General features: G+C 39.2%; 1 protein-coding gene across 2 annotated transcripts in view; it reads left to right on the forward strand.

The window, feature by feature from the left end:
- taok3a (TAO kinase 3a) overlaps positions 1-21,378 on the forward strand; it is a 60,168-nt gene that overhangs the window by 23,855 nt on the left and 14,935 nt on the right. For both annotated transcript variants that reach the window (XM_044025524.1, XM_044025525.1), the window contains exons 3-14: positions 5,300-5,536; positions 7,205-7,276; positions 8,282-8,383; positions 8,697-8,742; positions 9,870-9,966; positions 10,333-10,446; positions 10,951-11,042; positions 11,257-11,350; positions 13,732-13,813; positions 17,159-17,326; positions 18,396-18,593; positions 20,398-20,535. In XM_044025524.1, coding sequence (XP_043881459.1) covers positions 5,405-5,536; positions 7,205-7,276; positions 8,282-8,383; positions 8,697-8,742; positions 9,870-9,966; positions 10,333-10,446; positions 10,951-11,042; positions 11,257-11,350; positions 13,732-13,813; positions 17,159-17,326; positions 18,396-18,593; positions 20,398-20,535 — 1,335 coding nt within the window. In that variant the 5' untranslated portion in view covers positions 5,300-5,404. The remainder of the gene's footprint in view (positions 1-5,299; positions 5,537-7,204; positions 7,277-8,281; positions 8,384-8,696; positions 8,743-9,869; positions 9,967-10,332; positions 10,447-10,950; positions 11,043-11,256; positions 11,351-13,731; positions 13,814-17,158; positions 17,327-18,395; positions 18,594-20,397; positions 20,536-21,378) is intronic.

The raw sequence follows: 21,378 nt of genomic DNA on the forward strand, positions 1-21,378 counted from the left end.
TTTAGCAGTGGGGACAGTACTGAAAAATTCATTCATAAATGTCCACATTTGGTGATTTCTGGTACATTTTAATGATGACAATCCATATTATTTGTTCATCTATATTATAGTGAAATCTGAAAGGTGAACCAGGAATTAGAAAATTAAGAATCAACATTGGTTTAGTTACTCAAAGAAGAAAATGTCTGCGTGTTGTCAGTAGTTTAAACTAGATACTAGAAGATGTGCAGATGCTATACGTAAATGTGTAACCTCACAAATGCTGGGAGAGTGACTTTTAAGTACAGTAGCTGCTTGCGGTAGAATCGTTACCAAGTTCTAAAAACAAGTGTAAAAGTGAAAAGGATCAGCTAAAAAATGTCAGCACTTTTTTGATCAACATTTTTATTCAAGTCCATCTGTTCATTTTGCCTCTGGCAATCTCAAGAACCTTGTGCATAAAGATCACCTCAGTTTCAAACGCACACAAATCAAAAGAAAAAAATCCACAGTGACAGAACAAACCAAAACCTATGGAATCCATGAAGTCACAGAAACAAATAACACTTAAGTTAAAAAAATAACACTTTTGTGGCTTCATACAAAAATATAAACGAGGAGATAAAAGTACAATGTAGAGAAATTTATTGATCATATTATAAAGTAACTTAACAGGAGGAACATCTATTACTTCATGTTATTTATAAAATATCTGCGTTAATATCCAATATTTTGACAAGGACTTTTTACGCTACCCGTGTTTGTGGTTTGACACTGTAGCTTTAAACGTTAATATTCTGTACTGACACCAATTGATGTCTTTGTAGTAGTTTATTTTATACATCAAAAAGCTTATATAGGTCATAGGCTTATGTTGTTTTTACTCTCTAGAAACCAACAACAAACTCAACATAATGGTGGTGTACCTGCAATAAAGTTTACAATGGCTTCAATCCGAAAGTGTAATGCTGTCAATGACCTTTTCTACTCTTCATGCAAGGCAATCTGTATTGACTCATACTGTAGCATGCACTTTACAGCCATTCTCAGATTTTCCATTGATAAGAAACTCTAGTCAGCATCACCATACAGCCCTGCATTGTGCATTTAAATAGGCTTCTATATTATTCATAACAAGGCTGACCCATTTAATGCCATGCACTAGGCATGCACACACACATTCTTGTACAGCATTCCCAGTGAGGACACTCAAAGACATAATGCATTCCCTACCCTCCCACCCTAACCTTAACCATCACAACTAATTGCCTATTCTAACCCTAACCTAATGGCGTGATCCATATGTAGTCAGAACTTGGAATTTCATAACTCTGAAATTTGTAGCAAACTCACCAACCCCTAACCCCTGGGATTCAATGATGGCTCCTGCCAGTATTGATTGCTATTGATTACAATAGCTAACCTGAGATGCATTTGTGTCCATGTTTTTTTCCCCCGACACCTCAACAGGACTTGTTGTAAATGGGACACAGAATAAACCCTAAGTCTAAACCATCAGAAAGCTCTTAAATGTGTGTACAATGTTCTAGGGTTGAATCAACATTTGCCCTCACAGCCTGCTACATACATGTATACACACACACACACACCACAGTGCTCTACAGGGATCTTGTACCATGCTGAGAAGTCAGGCTCAATGTGGTTAGTTTTAAGTTTTTATTAGACACAGCCACTGTAGAGTGCAGTGATTATTTTTATTCTGAGTGAGTCTGTGATCCAGACTTCAATCATACTTCCATGTGCACCAAAACACAAAAACTCCAAAGATCTAAGCTTGCTCTCTGTAATGTTGTAATGTAGTTAAAGGAATGGGATCATTACGTAATTCTTATTCCTTCTGTGTTACACACTCTCGCACACACAATTTGGCAGATTTAGCTTTTTTTTTCCATTTCTGATTAGAGCTGGAGATTTAAATCCCAGCAAGAATTCCCACAGTTTCCCTAATTCCTTTTCCTGCCTAAAGCCAGAAGGGGGGCCATTTAGCCGTTAAACCTCCCGGCAGCTCACACACACAGACAGACAATGACACTTGTGTGCTAGGAGTTTAACGGTGCAATTTTTTTCTTTGGAAACACATGCATGAAAGCATATACTGCACTTACAGACATACATGCATTTTTATATATTACATACATGACCTCTGGAAACAAACCTCATTTATACCCTTTAGTAAAAATTTATTTTAACTACTACTGGCAAACCCAAGTGACAGACATTACATTTCCTCTAATTGGACTGATGTTCTCCTAGTATAGAAGCACTTGATGGAATGAAGTGTGTCCATCTCTATTATGCTAGGTGGCAAAATTGTCGATATTAGATGTTTTCCAGTTGATAAAATAAGAAGAGGAAGACAAACTTTATCTTGTATGACTCTGAGATGACTATACCATACATTGGTGATAGAATTGAATTGAATACAGTGACATCATTTCAGTTATTCTACTACTGGCATACATGTAAATGTATGCATCTTGCACTAGCAAAATAAATCTACATCCAGTAATTTCATTGTGATTTTGATCTATTTAATTTGAACGAACGTTGGACTTGGATTTAGTTGTAATATTGTGCGAGTTTAAGAGTGTATTCAGGCATTACAAATCGTATCTTTTTAACAATCCACTTGCAGACTGTGGCTCAGTCTGAAGGGATCTTCTCTTTAAAGTATTCTTGTATATAATTAACAAAGAGCATAAAGTGTGATGTCCCATTTTAATGTGACTGTTGCAGCACATGTTTATAGAGCCATATCCAGCAGCTTGATGGACTTAGTCCTACAACAACATGTTGGTACATCAATTAGTCATAGCAATGCCAGTTTTAGGCCTGGGGGCGGGAGCATGCATGCGTTTGTTCGTGTGGTTGTTATGTGTAGATTAGGCTAGATTAGCAGAAACCATATAATCTTCTCTCTATATAATTTATTGTTTATGGCAAATCCTTCAGGCCCAATGTGCACCCCCACAGTGACCCACACATACATCGTCTTATTTACTAAGACACCAGAGCCGGCCATGCACGTTATGTGGTATCCCCAAATGTACACATTAATGCACAAATACATGGATAGAAGTACAGTATAGTATCGTGCAGTGGTGTTGTAGTAAAAAAAATAAAAAATACAAACACAAATTGTCCAGACGTCGAGCTACTACGTTGGACTAGTAACAGCTTTATCAAGCCTCCCGTGTTGCAACCTGTTGTTGCCACATTGCATCACTTTACACATCTTAAGAGAAGAGAAGGAAGAGTGAAAAGGAGGGTGCAAGGGGAGGTTTGCAGTCTCCACAGTGATCACATGACTTCAGCGTTCATTTACTCAATTTTTAAAGTCTGTTGCTCATCTTTCAACTCTCCATCCCTGTGGTTTAGATCTGCTTTCTAAGCTGTGTCATATGGGGTAGAACTGCGTCCTTACTCTTTTTAAATCTTTTTCCCTTTCTGTCTGTGCTTCTCTCTCTATCTGTCTTTCCTTGAGCTGTCTCTCTGAATTTTTCACTCTGCCTTTTCCCAGTTTTTTAGGGGATAAGGTAAATTGGACTAAATTGACTGTAGGTGTGTGTGTGTGAGAGTTGATGGGTTGTTTGTCTTTTTGGGACCCTGTGATGTACTGGTGACTTGTCCAGGTTGTACCCTGGCTTTCACTCATTGTCAGCTAGGATTGGCACCAGCACTCCCCGCAACCCTCATGTGGAGGATAACGCAGTAGAAGATGAATGAGTGAACAGAGCATGATCCTGTATTATGGGGCTGTATCAGGCTTTATTTTGCTGGGAAGATGAGAGACAGGCAGGTACACTCCGAACACACAGATATACACAAGTCCACACAATTAATTGACGTCCATTAATTTGGACAGCCCAAGCCAAGCTTTGTCCATAACCAGTTAATGCCTAATCCTAACCTAACTTTAACTCAAATCTAAGCCCCAACCTTAACCAGTTCCTCAGAAATGAAGTTTAGGAAGATTACGATCACCAGGAGTACTACTGTCTGGTCCTGAAAAGGTCAGTGTTAATATCAACACTGACATAGTCCCTAAGTGCTAAAAACATTACGTGCTAAATACTGGAGTCCAGTTGCCTTTGTTTTTCACACTCAAAGACTACCATGACGTGAATGATTGAGAACCTTCACAGACATATTCACCTAAAGTAATGTCCCTCAAAAGCTAAGAGGCTACCAACTCTGTGCATCTGGTGTCATGGAGTAGAGCGTACATGACTTTGCTTATAAGACTGATTTTTTTGAAGGGGGGTGTGATGGCTAAGAACCCGTTAGAAGGAGGGGATTAGGATGATGCTGTTGCTTAGTGTCTTGGCCTGGATGTTTGTTCGATGCTTGCTTTGAGTGGGGCTTGATTTTTTCCATGGCTAAAACATAGAGAGAGAGAGAGATATATTGGAATGATAGAAATGGTATGACTGTGTGCGCGCGTGTGTGTGTGTGTGTGTGTGACATGTGCAGTGAAGCTAACTGGAGCGGGGTGTCCAGGATGCGTACACGCTTCACAGCCCAGCTGCAGTGTTGCGATACAGAACGGCTAGCATTTGTGTGTCCGTCTGCATGCACACAGGGCAACTGTTACACTGTGTGCATGCATGTGTGGAAAAAAGGAGCTGTGACATTTTGTGTGTGTGTGTGGACATGTTAACATGAGTAAGTGTGACTCAGACTTGAGCAGTGGGACTCGATCATATGACTGTTGTTTTTCCTGTCTCATCACCTGTCAGCTGTCCATGAGATATACACACACACACGATTACATTGACAATCCTGAATCTTATGTGTGCATGCACGTTTTTTTATTAACTTTGTATAAGTGAATCACTTATGTCCTGTTTTATCCCAGAATGATGTACATTTTATGGTATATATTCTTTATTTTTTAGATAATAAATGTTCTGGTATCTTATATCTGTAAATGTTACTTTGATTTGTTATTTTGTCTGTTAAATGTGTTGCCGCCTGTCTTGGCCAGGACACTGGAAAATGTTTAGTCTTATTCAGGCCTTCCTGGTTAAATAAAAGTTATGATAATAATAAAAAATGTTGTTAGGTTAACTACAGAGGATTTAATAGTTGAAACCCTATCAAGAGACCTTCAATATTTGGTTTCTTGGTTATGATGAATGCTGTCTTTCCTACAGGTTGAGATGCATGTACGTTTCCTGGCAGCAGCACCACAAATTATTTGTGTATTTAGCTTGAAATAAACAAATGTGCTGATCTTGTCCAGTGCAGTCGCACAACATTGTCAGCTCATTGTCTATTTCTCTGTTATGTTTCCCAGGTCTAGCTGGCCAATGCCGGGCCCATCGTGGACATTTGGCGGCGGTAACAACAGCAGTGTTCATGTGAGAGTGGTCCCTGGCGCCTAGCCCATGTGCAGCCCATAATGCCGTCGTCTGCACAGAAAGGAGTGCCGAAGGACCCCGAGCTGGCTGACCTCTTCTTCAAAGAGGATCCCGAGAATGTATTCTGTGACCTGCACGAGATCGGACATGGCAGCTTTGGAGCCGTTTATTTTGTAAGTGCTAATTCATGTATAGAAATGACCAACTTTATCAAATGTGACTTGACCTGCTAGGGATTTAAATTCTGTTGAGAGTTGCGACCCTCGTGTGGAGGATAAAGTGGTAGAAGATGGATGGAACATGTATTAAGCAGGTTCTTTTAGCTTCCGTGAGTTTTGGAAATCAGAACAAATAACTGCATTTGAACGAGAGCCTGGATAATTTAAACATTAGCCAACTCTAATCAAAGCACTCATAATCCTGAACTACATCATGGGTATGTGTAAGTCAAGCGTTGGTTTATGAACTAGAGTTACCCTAGATATGAATTTATCGACTCACTGATTTCACCATATTTAAGTATAACTCGTTACATTATGGGTCTTTGAATACAATTAAGTGGAGATTGATTTGCTCGCAGCACTTTCTCTTCTTATTCGTCTCATCATCACTAATTACTCATCAAGCCTTTGATTCTAAAGCTGTGTGGAGGAAGGTTGAAAGCATGCTGCACCTCTCCTCTTCTCTGCCCCCACATTAGATGCAAAACTAGGTGCAATAAGGCTCCTCCCTCCCTTCTAAGACAGATGTTGCCCTGGTATTGAAATACAGAGAAGCTGTTAATAGTGCAATAGGATTTGCTTTGCTGCCAAAGCATGGATTACTCATCTACATTCATGTATAGTGAAATAAATGCATGCAATTGTGTAGGCATTCTTAGTTAATGAATGGGAGGACGGTGGAGGAACTCTTCTATCAAAGGGAACAGGGGGAACACCCTCGATTGAGCGTGGAAGCCCACCACCCAGGGCTTTGAATGCATACTACAATGATGTATGTTTGATGAAAAATACCCCCCCCCCCTTGCAAAGACATCGCTCTCAGTGTATTTCAGTATTTCTCCATTTCATGATCTTTTGCATTTGCTATTGCCAATGATTTATAGATTACGCAAGAGGGAATTGCTATTATGCATGAACTGATGGGCAATCATTGGGATCAAATGAATATGAATAAAGTCAAATGGGAATACCCTCTTGCCTGCTATTAATCTCATTCCATTTGAATGTCAACATGAAATTCCCATTTGTTTTTAAGGGAGATGAATATGGGATCAGGCTGAGCTGCAGTGTAGCTGTCTCTTAAGTCAAATGCCTCAACACATCGAGTTTAACATGGCCATATGAAAGTGCACAGACAACTTACTGTAGCCAGCATTAGCACGTACCTGCAGACTTCCCCCCTGTCACATCACTGAGTGTTTGGCTTGACCATGCCAACATTTGTATACATTCAAATGTCTGAATCTCTTGGTGCTACATCTCTCTGATGGAAATGTATTTGTGCTTGTTATATAATCTTTCAAATGCATGGGATTTGATAAACTCACCTCTAATCCCCTTTGAAGCAAGTTACTGTCCAGTAAAAAGTAATTTGTTTCCTGCTTTGTTACTCTGTTGTCAAATAGAACAATACTTCATGCATTTAAAAAGTATATTATCTGTATATAGAGCACATAGAAAACACTTGTTTGCAGGAAAGTAGGTTTATATACTGAGCCATATTAAAGGGCATCATCTTATAATGTATTCATTGTGAAAGTGATCTAGAGTTTGGAGACTAAATCAGGGGACCTGCGATATAAAATCTGACTGAAATTGTTTGTCTTTTAATTCTTTTAGGCACGAAACTCTTCCTCCAACGAGGTGGTGGCCATCAAAAAGATGTCCTATAATGGCAAGCAGACTACCGAAGTAAGATACACACACACACACACACACACACACACACACACACACACACACACACACACACACACACACACACATGCACTGGAATTAAACAGAATTGCAGCAGACGCACCAAACTTTGTATTCAAAGAACATGGTGGCACTGCGAAAGTGTAAAAATGTCTGTCTTACATCATTTATTTAATTCGACTCCAAACAAAACGTACCACTAACTTGTGAGTTACTTTTTCTGTGGTGCTCAGATACCCTGAAAGACCAAAAATAATGTACTATTATAAATTATAAATAAGTGATTGCTGTCACTGTCTGGTTCTCTTAAGCAAACCACAGAGAAAGTTCAGGCACAAAGCATGAGTGTATTTCAGAAGACACTCTCTGTGATCACAACTGAACTTCAGCCCACATTTCTTTATAATTGATGGTTCTGTGTTATGGCTCTCTCATGTGACATTTTTTTAACTGTTTCTGACTATTTTACCCTTATGTGAAGTATTTACAGTACTCCTACAGTGCAAAGTCTTAGGCCATTAGATTTGTTGTTTTAGTAACGCTATAATGACCATACTGTACAATTATTTCTCAGTTACTCTGTCGGAAACCATCCAGAATATACGGGAAACATATATGCAGCTTAAAACTACAGTAGCCTCATGTTGAAGAAATATCTGCTGTGAAAAAGGACTATTACAGCAGATTTATTAAATACATGCTTGATCATTACATACACATGTCGTAGAAGTTAAACTCATTGACAGGTTCCGATCCAAATGTCAATGATCACAAAGTTTGAAGCTGGTGGTGCCCTGAGACTTTTTTCACAATACTGTATGTTGTGGTGCAAGTAAAAACGTTCCCTATTTGTAAAATTGTAACAGATGAGTAAAAGACGCTAACCCTGTGTATGAATCATTATTATGCACAATGAGGCCCGTTGTGACCAATTCTGTGTTCATGTGATTGCGCCTGTAGTGAGTAACTGTATCTGTGTCTGAATTTGTTTTTATGTAGAAGTGGCAGGACATCATTAAGGAGGTCAAGTTTTTGGGACAGCTGCGACACCCTAACACGATAGAGTACAAAGGCTGCTACTTGAAAGACAACACTGCCTGGGTCAGTGGATCCTTCCTCACTTCTCCTTTTGTCCTTGTTCCTGTCTCAGACTTATCTTTTTCTTTCCATCCTCTTTGTCTGAGTCTTTTCCTCTTTGTTGCTCCTCTTCCACTGACTATGTTGTCTTTGTAACATTTATAGATTTTGATAAAACTATCATGTCTACTGTTGACAGTGTAACGTGATCCGTTTTCAGTTTCAGTTTCTACATCACATGTTTTCACAACACTTTTTTTTTGTTACTCTTTTATGATTGAATGTACCATACCATGTGAATGATGACTTAGATATCTATTGTTGTATTCAATTTTAGCTGGTGATGGAGTACTGCCTGGGCTCTGCATCAGATTTACTAGAGGGTAAGTGTGTTTGTAGTTATTTAAATGCTCAGTGGACACACACTTTGAAACATGTATAATTAATATAATAAGTATAATAAAATCAAAGCCAAGCGTACCACTAGATAAAATTTGAACTTGTTTTGTCACACGTTTTGAGTTTTTGTATAGATGAATACACCATGTTGATTACTGAGCTCCTTCAGTTTTAGTCTTGTCTCAACAGAAGTTGTTACTCTAATGGAACGTATGCACACACAATCAGAACATGTAAAGTACATGTTCTTTTTTTGTGTGCATAAGGTTTCTCCGGGTAATCTCTCCACAGTCAGATGGATGGATGGATCTCAATAGTTGAACTCTACACAAACGAGTTAATGACAAGTGTCATTAAGTGTCATCCTTTCACTCTAACTGAATTCAAACACCGGTCCAGATTACTTTTCATTTTCTGTTCGTGTTTTGTTTTTTTTCTAGACTTGCCAGACATGAGGAGCTGTCTGCTATCAGATGGCTGCATTCATCTCTTAAAACCTATAAACTTATGATTATTTTCTGTGGTTATACTGTATGTTATCATTATCACTGTCTCATATGTGAATCCTACTAAAACAAACCACTAAACAGGACAAAGTATTCCATAAACGATTCAGGTCAATAGATGCAGCAGTACCCTCAAGTAGGTTCTTGGAGTTAGATTAAAAAAAAAAAGTATAATCTTCTGGTTTTGTAAGTGAATTTAATGCGTCTATGTGGTCTGGTTTCAGATGTTTTGTGCATAAGATTATCTAAACCATATCTGTCGTTTTATAGCCCATGTACTTCTTTTAAAGAACAAAAACACATTATCTGAACATAAACTTCCTGAACTTTCCACCACTTAAACATTGCCAAGCTAAGCATGTTAATTTTAGCACATACGTGTGCACCCATCGCTGATGTAGATACACGAATCATGACACTTGGCCACAGCTGGTGTTTTAAACTTTGAATGTTAAATGTTATCAGGGATACCAAGAGGGAGTACAGTGGCTAGCATTTTCCGGTCACCAGTTAGAATCCCAGTTCCTGTTGCCAGATAGCTCTGCCACTTCATTATGATGTCATTTAATCCCTAATAAAGTCCACTGTCTTTATTTCTCACCAAGTTCACAAGAAACCACTCCAAGAGGTTGAAATTGCTGCCATTACCCACGGTGCCTTGCTAGGACTTGCTTACCTACATTCCCATAATATGATTCATAGGTGAGTTCATTTGTTTCTTCACATAAATGTTTCCCCACAAGTACATACAGTGACTTTAACAAAAATGTCATAAGATTAGATGAGACACACTTCTCCCCATTATTACACCATTGAATGAGTCATTGTTAAACCTTGTGTTTGCTCTTTGGTTTCACCCCTTTTTTATATATCACTGTGAGGAGGTAACAGCCTCCATGTTTCACTGGTGCTGATAGTGTCATCTTTATTAAACAAAGACAATGATTTTCATCTTAATGTTGTTGTGTTGTGTTCTTATTTTCATTTGTAGGCCTGCCTCACATTTGATAGAGACTAGTGTCATATTTTGTATTTGGACATAAACTTTATCTCTGTATCCTTGTCCAGAGATGTGAAAGCTGGAAACATTCTGCTGACTGAGCTTGGTCAGGTCAAATTGGCTGACTTTGGCTCCGCCTCCATTGCCTCACCTGCCAACTCCTTTGTGGGAACACCTTACTGGTCAGTTTACACATGACACAAGTCAGAGACACACATGACTACATGTTCTTGACATGAACTGCAATGTTTTAATAGAAATTTTAAATTTTGCACAAGTTTGCTGTGTTTATATGTTGTCAGATATGTTTCCATCATGCAGTAATACATTTAAATTTTTTTTTGATTGGTACAAAGATGTGTTTTTCTTTGGAGACCTTTTCAGATGTTCTGTTTTTAAAGTTAGTCAAATGTCGTAATAAGCTGTTTTTACATAAGTCAGAACAGACATTTTATGTATATGAGGGGGAGAGCATGCCTCATGTGAAAGTTGATCATATTTTTTGTAACTGTAATTTTTTAACACACCACTTTTGTCCAGCAATTATTGTAAACCACTAATGTGCTAACATTGTGGGTTTTTCAAAATTAGGAAAAACAAAAAAGTAAAAAGTAAAAATACAGTAGTTTGTGGATTTGACTTCATATTTGCCAAACTGTGTTCATGCATGTTGTGTGTCTCTTCAGGATGGCTCCAGAAGTGATCCTAGCCATGGACGAGGGTCAGTATGAGGGGAAGGTGGACATCTGGTCCCTGGGTATCACATGTATAGAGCTGGGTGAGCATACATTTGAATTTTTCTGGTTTTGAAAAATATATTTATCTCTAAAGATTTAAAGTAATGAAACAAGTGGTAAAAGCAAACATTTATTTTGAATATATCCTTAGTCAGGCAGAAGCTTACTGTGGTGACTGTGGAAAATCTTTGGCACCGAAACATCATGTCATCTTTTCTTTTCTGCCGCTGTCTTTGCATTTTTGTTTAATTTTAGCGGAGCGCAAACCGCCCTTGTTCAACATGAACGCCATGAGTGCCTTATATCACATCGCCCAGAACGACTCTCCCGCGCTGCAGTCCAATGAGTGGTGAGTTGAACACCAAAAATATTGATCAACTTGCTGTTTAAAATTGAAAATAAATTCCAGTAAAACTGCTGAAACAATACCTCCAGTCAGCTGTAAATATTAAAGCCTACACTGATCTGGGCTTAAATATCCCCTTGTTAATCTGTAGGACTTGTGGTCCATGGTGACAGTCCTTGTGCAAGGTCACACTCAAAGTCTCTTATGTAATTACCTGATAAGTCACCACCAAATGAATACTGTGAAAAACCAATACTATTCCTGCTGCACCATAAAGCACAATTTAATGTATATTGACATCAAAGCAAAGCAGTGTGATTATCACTTATAGTTCAATCTCACACTTTTCTGTTTGCTCTAGTAACTCGGATGTTCCAAAAAAAATTTGTGTACAGACATGTGTTCTAAATGTAATATGGGAGAACAGCCTGCTTTATTCATCACTTTAGGCTGCTCACAACCTCACAGCTCATGACTGTGGATGCTAATAGATTCTCTAGAGAATATCCTTCCAGGCATCAAGAAACTTTAAGCAGTTTAATTTGGGCCAGTAGGTTTTAAAGTCTAGTCTTTGCGCCTTCTTCACATCCCCACTTTTAACATTTTTTTTCAACATGGAACTCAACGGTTCCATGTTTAGTTTAGCTTATAAATAAAGAAACTGTGTAAAGTTGATGATTTCTGCTAATACAGAATATCTTCTGTACCAAATGTTAATGGATGAAACCAGGCTGACCAGGATGAAGTCATCAAGATGAATCATGATGACCATAAAACTTGTGATTGAAATTTGGAAACTGATAAAGCATACATAATTATCCTTAAAAGTAAAGAATTTATACATCCCATAGACCAATGTAAGCTATCCATTTCCAAAGACTTCTGGTCCATTTAATGTAACCTGGTTGTTAACTTCTCCGCGCATGTGCGTGGGTTTGCTCCAGGTTCTCCTGCTTCCTCCCACAGTCCAAAAACATATAATATGGGGATTAGGTAAATTGAACACTCTAAATTGAACGTGAGCGTGAGAGTGGATGCTTGTTTGTCTCTATGTGGCCCTGCCTTTCACCCTCTGTGACGCTCAAGCAGTAGAAAATAGATGGATGGTTGTTAATATGGGGTTGCAGTATATTGTAATTAGTAAATAGTAAATGTATGTAAATAGTGTTTACAGTATCTTAGATAGGGAAATCATAATTGCTATAGTCAATTATAGCAATGTCAATATAGGCAGTGATTTACTTTGCTTTCTACTGTTGGAGCACACAATCTTACACCTATGGTCACCTAATCCCCATATTGCATGCTTTATTGGACTGTGGGAGGAAGCCGGAGAACCTAGAGAAAACCAACGCACACACAGGCTCACATGCTGTATGATTCGTGATTGTTGTGAGTGAAAATAACACTCATGAACTACTCCTTTCCCTCTGTGTTAGTAGATTCTAGGCATGTGGAGTCATGCAAGTTTTTTTATTGTGTAATTTATTGCAAGAGTACATCTGTATAGCCGTTGCGAGCAGAATGTTGCTAGCTCCCTTTCTCTCTCTCTCTCTCTCTCTCTCTCTCTCTCTCAGAACGGCCTGGAGGCATCAGTGGCCTTCCTGTGTCTTCCACCCAAGCTCTCAATTAAAATAAGGCTTAATTTTCACACTTTGAATTGTGGGCCTTTGACAAAAATCAAGTCATCAGAAAAAAGAGTGAGCAAGTGTCTTTTGAGTCGGAATTCGCTACCTACGACTGTGTGCAGAAAATGCCTTTTGTAAAATTAGCTTTGGTTTGTAGCGTAGTGCTGAGGTGAGCGACTGTGTGAGGGGGCACATGGTTGTGGTATTTTTGGAGGAGCTCCAGCAGCCCAAGGCGTAGGCAACATCCCGCCAGATGAGACGAGTAGAGCCATCAGCGCCATAGCTTTCACTAAACAAACACAAGGCCGCGCTATATTGATGTACATACCTTTGCTAAGCACAGAGGACACTCGATGTAGAGGCAACAATATGTGAAGTTATCCTGATCATATTTTTAGATCAGAGTCAGTGGCACAGTCTTCCACAGCTCCAGTGACCTATATTTTCGTTGTTCCACATATTTACATAATCTGTATGTGATGCATATACACTGAAGGATTACATAGGATTGTGCTGGTTTAATTAATTGATATGATACAATGTGACTTAACATAACACAATAAAACAGAAGAGATTACTCATCACATTAAGCATCATTCATTGACAGTGAGTAGAGGAGGTGTGACTGACTAGTGACTACCAGCCTATTTTTAGACTGCCCCTGTCATATTGGCTGGAATTATTTTGATTTGAAAGAAACACATTTGACTAAGAGGGGAAATCTATGACCTCTATATCACTGTCCTCCTCACTCAGGTCTGACCCCTTCCGGAGCTTTGTCGACTACTGCCTACTGAAAATTCCTCAGGACAGACCCTCATCAGGGGAGCTGCTAAGAGTGAGTGGGCTTCTTTTGTAATCCTTCCAGCTGTGACCTCACTTCCTGCCTCAGTTAGTCCCCGAGCCGTGCAGATGAGTCACTCCCACCCACCCACGGCTTCCTAATATGCAAACACATACACAGTGTATTCCTCAAGCACAGGAATCAAGCACCCCACTGAGAACTGTTACTTTTTCCCTTCCATTTGTCATAACTTGTACTTGTGTTAAGCTTTATATTGTACAATGGATCTTAAAGGCTCCATTGAGATTGTTGATTTGCTGGTTTCACATTAGTCCTTTGATTAGAGTTTGCCGACCAGAAAATATAAAAAGAAATTAGGAACATTTAAAAATTAGATTTTTTTTCTGAATAAAGCAAATTTCCATTTCAATATCTGGCTTTTATCTGCAATGGGAAAAGACTGACATTCAACTGACATTCTCTTCCGGGTCAAATTACTCTGCAATAGACTTGTTTTTATCGGCTGCTTTTCTGAGTCTGCAGCTTTTCCATTGTGACATTATAATGCGCACTGTTATAGTAGAAGTCTAAAATTGTGCACTTGCTACAGGCTTTGAATAAGGAACTCAAGTTAAAGATATAAAAGAGTTATCACCATGACATGGTCAGTGCTCCCCATGGTGCGTTCTTCTGTTGTGTGTTGAATGTTGCTTGTTTTATGGAGAGGTTGTGACACTGAAAAAGAAGAAGAAGAAAGAAAAGGAAGACAAATGTATCTTTTAAAAAATATTTTTAACCCACATATACCACCTGATTCTGGTCGTAAAAGAGGTTAAATAGACATGGTGAAGACTTTGGGAAATTAAAACACCTACAAAAGAGAGACAGTAGAGATAATGAAAACACATGATCTTCAAAAAAATACATTTAGAGTTTAAGGTTTAAACCTGAATTCATTAAGTCACATCTGCACATCCATGGTGTGACAAAGAAATGGTACATCGTTTGTGGCTTACTAGTCTTGACTCAAAGCCGTTTATGCTACAGTATTGCCATTCACCTGTTCACACCTGTTACGCCCCCATTTGTGGCATCCAGGGGAAAAGGCGAGCAACAATTAAATATTGTACCGGGCGTTTCAAGGAAGCAAAGAAACAAAGATATTTGTATACTTAGGCTATTTATTTATGCGTAAGTAAATCAGCGTTAACATAAATCTACTTCCTGATGGAAGCGAAACGAAGGTAACACGATGGCCGGAGCCCCAAGGAAATAAGAATGAATCAAAGGCGGAGAGCAGCACACAGCTCTCCTTCACGATCATCAGCACTTCTCACGATCTGGCGGTTTGGCCCACTGGCCCCGTCTGCTTCCATCCCTGCAGCTTTGAGACAGTCCACCTGATTGCCAAGGTGCTGCAGGTGTGCCTGACCAGTCAGGTGGGGAGGGTGGCACCTAGCGCAGGACACAAAAGAGCAGCAAAAACATGCACACGTAATGTGTTTTCACACAAACACATCTTCTTTTGGCATCTCCCTTTAGGGGTCACTATAGTGGATCAGTAAACAGCACATGTAAATCCAACATTTATCATACCCATTCACACACGGTTGGCACATCCACCAGAGCAATAAAAGTCTAGCCAAAGGACTTGTTGTTATGTAGACTAGTCGAGCCCGGGATCAAACCCCACACTATCGATCACTAAACACTAAAATCAGTCTTAATGATGACATTTCTCCAGGTATCCTGCCCAGGAAATCAAATAAAATATGTAAAAAAAAAATTCTGCATATTCATACTTCTAGAGTACTAATACTAATAGAGTAGCAGAGGCTGATAATGCTGTCTGTATAATGAGGAAAAATCCTGTAGGTAACCTCTCACTGGCTGATGGGACGGGGGATGGCTCTAAAGGTCCATCAGAAAATGGGACAAATCACTCTCATCTCTATTTTCAGAGTGTGATGTCATTCCCCCAGTGTCCTGACTAACCCATTACACCGGCATCTGTCACATGGAAAGGAAAGTGTGTAGGGAGGAAGCGTAATTAAAAAAACAAAACTTTTGTTTCTCCATTCTTTCCATATATATATTTAGTCCAGTGCTCTGGACAATTCATCTTGCCATTTGAGACCCAATAATGTATGAATGAGTGAACAAGAGGAGGTGTGAGTGTCTGTGTATGCGTGTAGTGAAGTGGATATGCAGGGTGCAGAAGATGCTGTATTTTTTGTTATATTTACTTTAACATTTCTAATTTTATATTACCAAAACCTGCCTCCAACCCAGGAGGCCTATCGCACCTCTAAATAATTACACGGTACATACTGGCCCAAATTATACCTTCATCAAGCCAAGATTGGTTCCTTAGAAAGTAAGTCGGTGTAGTGTAGAACTGTGTCAGAAAGTGAGTATTATCATTTTCTGGTCCTAGGTTTGGTGTTTGAATAATACTTTTATAATGACCCTTAAAATACACTACTGTGCAAAAGTCTTTGCACCAGCTTTGTTGTATTTATGTGTTCCAAGAAATAGTTATACTGCATGGTCATGGCAGCATTGCTAAATAACAAATATTTTGCACTGTATAGCTGTTAAATTTAAGTCAGGTTAATGTTTGTAGGTCTTGGATTGCAAAATAAAAACAAAATCCAGCATAATCCATCAGTTGTATCTGCTGTAATTTAATTCAATATGTCATTAATTTGGTACAAAAGCAAATGCAGTTAAGATATTAGGTACTGGAGCAAAGTTGTGAAAATCAGTTTTAAGTACAGTTCAAGTACACATCCCATTTTTCACTGAGAGCATGAAGTTGCTGGAGTCCCAGGTCCAGCTGAACAACCTAGAGGCGCCCTCTAGTGATAGTTGCAGTTTTGATGCCTATTTAAATAATACACTAGATGAGGGAAGTTAATGGCAGTGTCATTTTAGATTTCATTTAAAACACAAATTGTGAACTCTATAAGAAGCTTTAAGGTCCTGTAGTTTTCTAAAATCGCACTTTTTATATTAACTGAGAAGTAACTAATTATTAAATCTGACTCACTTTTTCTACATCTTCATCTATAGTAAACGCCACTTTTTTCCCAAATAGATATATATTTGTATAGATGTAATGACTTTTTATAGCAGTTCTATAACAATTACAGTGTTATCAGAACACAGAACCATTTACATATTGCTATACAGCTAATAATAGATTAAGTGAATAGCAGTAATGGAAAATGTAATTTAATTTAACAACCATTAGCATGTGTTGCATGTTGAAAATTTAAATGAGTTAAAAACAGAACTAATACATCAGATTACACTGTAAGAAAGATAATTTTAAATATCCTATTACATAATTTATGACCCACCTAACTCACGTTCTACTTCTTTTTCTTTGTCCAGCATGATTTTGTGCGCCGGGAACGGTCGCCGCATATTCTCATCGACCTCATTCACAGGACCAAGGATGCGGTGCGTGAGCTGGACAATCTGCAGTACCGCAAGATGAAGAAGATCCTCTACCAGGAGAAACACAATGGGCTCATGGGAGAGAGTCAGGAGGAGGAGGAGGTGGGAGAAAGAAGGAGAGAGAATAAGATGGGGGAGTTTACTGGACAGTTTTAGTGAAAAGGAAATGATATAGGGATAAGAATTAAATAATTGTATGGTGTTGTGGAGAATGAAGGGTTAAAAACATGAAATTAGTGGAAGTTTACATTATGTTGACAAGCATCTTAACTTTCACTTTATTCTGTTGCCCGAGTTTCAGTCCATTAGAAACAACACATACAGTAACAGTAGATGTCTGCTACTCACATTTTTTTATGATCTAGTAATTAGACATTAATCAGTTATTAAATTAGTTTGTTGTCTGTAAAATATCAGAACAAATTGACAGATGTCCTTTAAAGATAATCTTCTGCAGTGCATAGTTTTTTCTTCTAATTTAGTGCTTGACTGGCACGGCAGTGAGAGAGGTTTTTGTGAATGGCACAGTAGTATTATCTCAAACCCCAACACGGGATCTCTGACTCTCTGTACAAAGGGAGAGGACAGATGTCTTTGTGTGAGGTGATGTTTTACCTGCTGGAGCCTGACACTAAGATGAAATGCCCCTCAGTTGACCTGGACTGAGGCAGTGTGAAAAGTAATGGACAGCCAGCAGCCACAGCAGTGTCATCCTACACCATATGATGTCGTTCAGAGCAGCCACCACAACCTCACAGCAACAGGACACCACTGAAGGCTTCACTGACAAAGCCCGTCCCAAAAGTCCCAAAGCTTTCTGCTTTAGGGGAAGATGCAGTGGATGTGGAAAAACTGTTTATAGCATCTGCAAGTAGTGTTGGACTAAGCTCTGCACTTTATAAACACACTGAAGTGGATGTACGAGCTCAGACATATCAGTCAGACTGATATTAGTATTAGGACTGACAAATGGTGAATAATACAAATAGAAACAGTTGAGCAATTGGAGGTTAATGGGCACTTAAGAATGACTTTGACTTAAATGTAATCTAGTGGCCATTTGTAGCCATTAGAAGTCTGAAGTATGTTTTCTTATTCTTACCTGCACATGACTCTCAAGTTCTAATTTGTGGAAGCTTGTTGTTAAACACATGTGGATGTCCACTTGCAGGACAGTGAGGCGGCCAGTTCTAAGATGAACAGCCTGGGCAGCAACCACTCCATCCCCAGCACATCAGTCAGCACAGGCAGCCAGAGCAGCAGCGTAAACAGCATGCAGGAGGTGCTAGACGACAGCTGCTCCGACATGACCATGATGCACCCTCAGGACTATGGCAGCACTCTGGACTCCTCCCTGCATACCAAGAAGGTACAGGTCAGGGGTGGAAGGTGGAGAATTTGGAGCTGAATGACAACAGTAACCTTTCTAACCATCCGTAACTATCCCAAAATAACAGTGAGAGACTCAAAAACTAGTGGGACCATTTCTCAGTTGCTCCAAAATGTATTTTGTCTGATGGAATGAGGTCAACCTTCACTGACATCCGTTATGTTTCATTGGTCTTTGAAACTGCATGTATATAAATCAGTGTTAATAATGTAGACATTTGCCTACATTTTCATACATTTTTTTCTAAGAATATCCATCCATCTGATGTGTCAGTCCTAATTAAACATAGGGTTACACCTTGACATTTTGCCATCCCATTAAAGGGCAAACAAGCAGATACAAGCAAGCATTCACACTCACATTCACACCTAAAATCTTCGAGGCTCCAGCTAAACTAACCTTTCTTTTGACTGCTGGATGAAGCTGGAGTATACGTGGTGAACCGCACACCCACAATCAGGAAGAACACGCAAACTCCGCACAGAAAAGCAATCCTATTTGTTGTGATGCTAACCACCATCTCACCATGTAGCCATTCCTTTTTCTAAGAATATGTGTTTTTATTGCCTATATAGCGTAAGATTTTGCAAAACTGGGATAGAAATAGAAACACGAGGATATGTTGTTGGAAGCTGGAGGCTGCATGTCCCACCTTCTCCCACAGTGTCTCACAGTCTCACATGCACAGTGTCCTACAGTGTCCCAATGTGTGCCACAATCACACCTTCCTGTCAGTCAAACAGAAAGTCAATAAGTGATTAGAAACAGGACATTTGTAATCATGATACCACATATTTATCTGCTATTGGTTGAGAACTGTGTTCATTAAATCTATTTCATTCAGCCTTTTTCTTCTACCACAGAGACAAAGAAGACACCAAATAATCTGATTATTACTTTTTTCTTCACCAGAAATGTCTCATATTTTCTCTCCTATGAAATGATAAAGTAACATTGATTTTGTAAGTGTGTTTTTTTTCCATGAGCACAATCAAACAAATTCCGGTAATAACTGCACACACCAGAGATGCAAACAACATGCGGCTCTGTTGAAAACATTTGCTGGGTTTCTCTCACTGTTTTCAAGAGTAAGTGTAATCCCTCCCACCCTGAAACCATGGAAACGATCGACTCCATCCTCACTGTTTGGCAGATTCCTTCAAGTTCATGGCAGACACTGTTCCCACTCCGAGAACAAAGGCTATGTACACATGTCAACAAAGCTTTACCCTCACTATGCACACACACACACAAACAGAATCACACACAGGTCAACACAGTGCCACTAACATTTTCACTGAATATTGAATATGATGGAGAAATCTGTGCTGAGAGGGCTGTCACTGCTCTGCCATTCTCTTTCTTCATCTGCTCTTTGTTTTCTGACAGTGCACTTGATGAACAGACAGTTGCTGTGTTGTTTCAAGTTCAGGGCCTGAACGGAGAACAAATGAAAGTGACACACATTGTCACTTTCATTTCTGATGAAGATTTCTCCTCAAGAGATTCCAATCTGTGATCTCCAGCTTTCCTGAAAACGGTTGATTTTTTAAAGTCTGATGTGTGGGAATTCAAGCGTTGACAATTCATCTTTTCGTTTCTGAAGTTGCATTTGGCACAGTTTTTACCAATGTTGAAGCTTCTTTTTGATATTTAGATTACAATGAATGGATATTTTGTTATTTGAAGTTGCACGACTACTGCAACCATTTTGAGTGAGTTCAAATCCACCTTCATTGTCTCACCATGTTCTCTTAAGACCAATGTGTTGTGTTTCATATAGGACCATCAGTACAACTGGGATGATGGGATCCACAGGGACCACAGACCAGAGCCGAGACCAGCTTCTTCTGACAAGAGCAGTCAGGCCCAGAACTATAGGAGCCAGGGCCGCTTTGCCACCATAAAGTCAGCCTCACTGGTAAGTCCTCTATTCCATGTGCCATAATGGTTTTAGGATCATTCACACTTCATCATTCACTTCACCTGTGATCATTTTTGCTGTTTTGAAACCTCAACAAATTTATTTACACTCCATGCAAAGACAGTTAAGAGGTTTTCTCCATCGTGTGATCTTGTTTTTGTCTTCTCTTTCCTACTTCCTATTATTGGTCTTTGTATTCATCCACTTGTTCATGTTTCTACCTATTCCTGTCTCTTTGTTTCAGCTCTCCAGTTTTCTCTTCCACGGTTCTCCATTTCACTGCTGTCATTTCATTTCACTCACCTCACTCCTTTTGTTTTCCCCTCTTTCAGTACGCTTTGCACCACTACCAATTCGTCTACCCGCTCCTTCTTTTCTACTTCTCCCATTCTTACTTTTGATAATACAGCATTCTCAGATCTAACTTAATATTATTGTTGAAGGGAGTGGGATTTTCTCTCGTTTTCTTTTATATGGCTCTCGCTCCCTCTCGCTCTCTCTCTCACCCTCCCTGTCTGTTGTCATGGAAACCAGCTCTAGTAACTAGTAAGTAGTTGTGGTGTTGTGTGTGTGTGTTTAGCCATCCATGACACTGGTTATAATTGTGAGTCCTGTCTGCTGTCAGGTCTTGAACCAGACATCAGACAGTGTGAGCAGTGTCCATATATGTATATGTATGTATGTGTGTGTGTCCTCATGGTGTCCTTGACCAGTGCCTTTCATCACTGACAGTATAGGGCTGTGTGTATATTATTCTGTTGAATTAATCTTGGAGATTTCTTGTTTCTTGTAGCCTAATGAAATGCGATCATACAGACATTCATATCTGTATAATTCCAT

Source organism: Solea senegalensis, linkage group LG5 (assembly GCF_019176455.1).
Source record: "Solea senegalensis isolate Sse05_10M linkage group LG5, IFAPA_SoseM_1, whole genome shotgun sequence".
Lineage (NCBI taxonomy): Eukaryota > Metazoa > Chordata > Actinopteri > Pleuronectiformes > Soleidae > Solea > Solea senegalensis.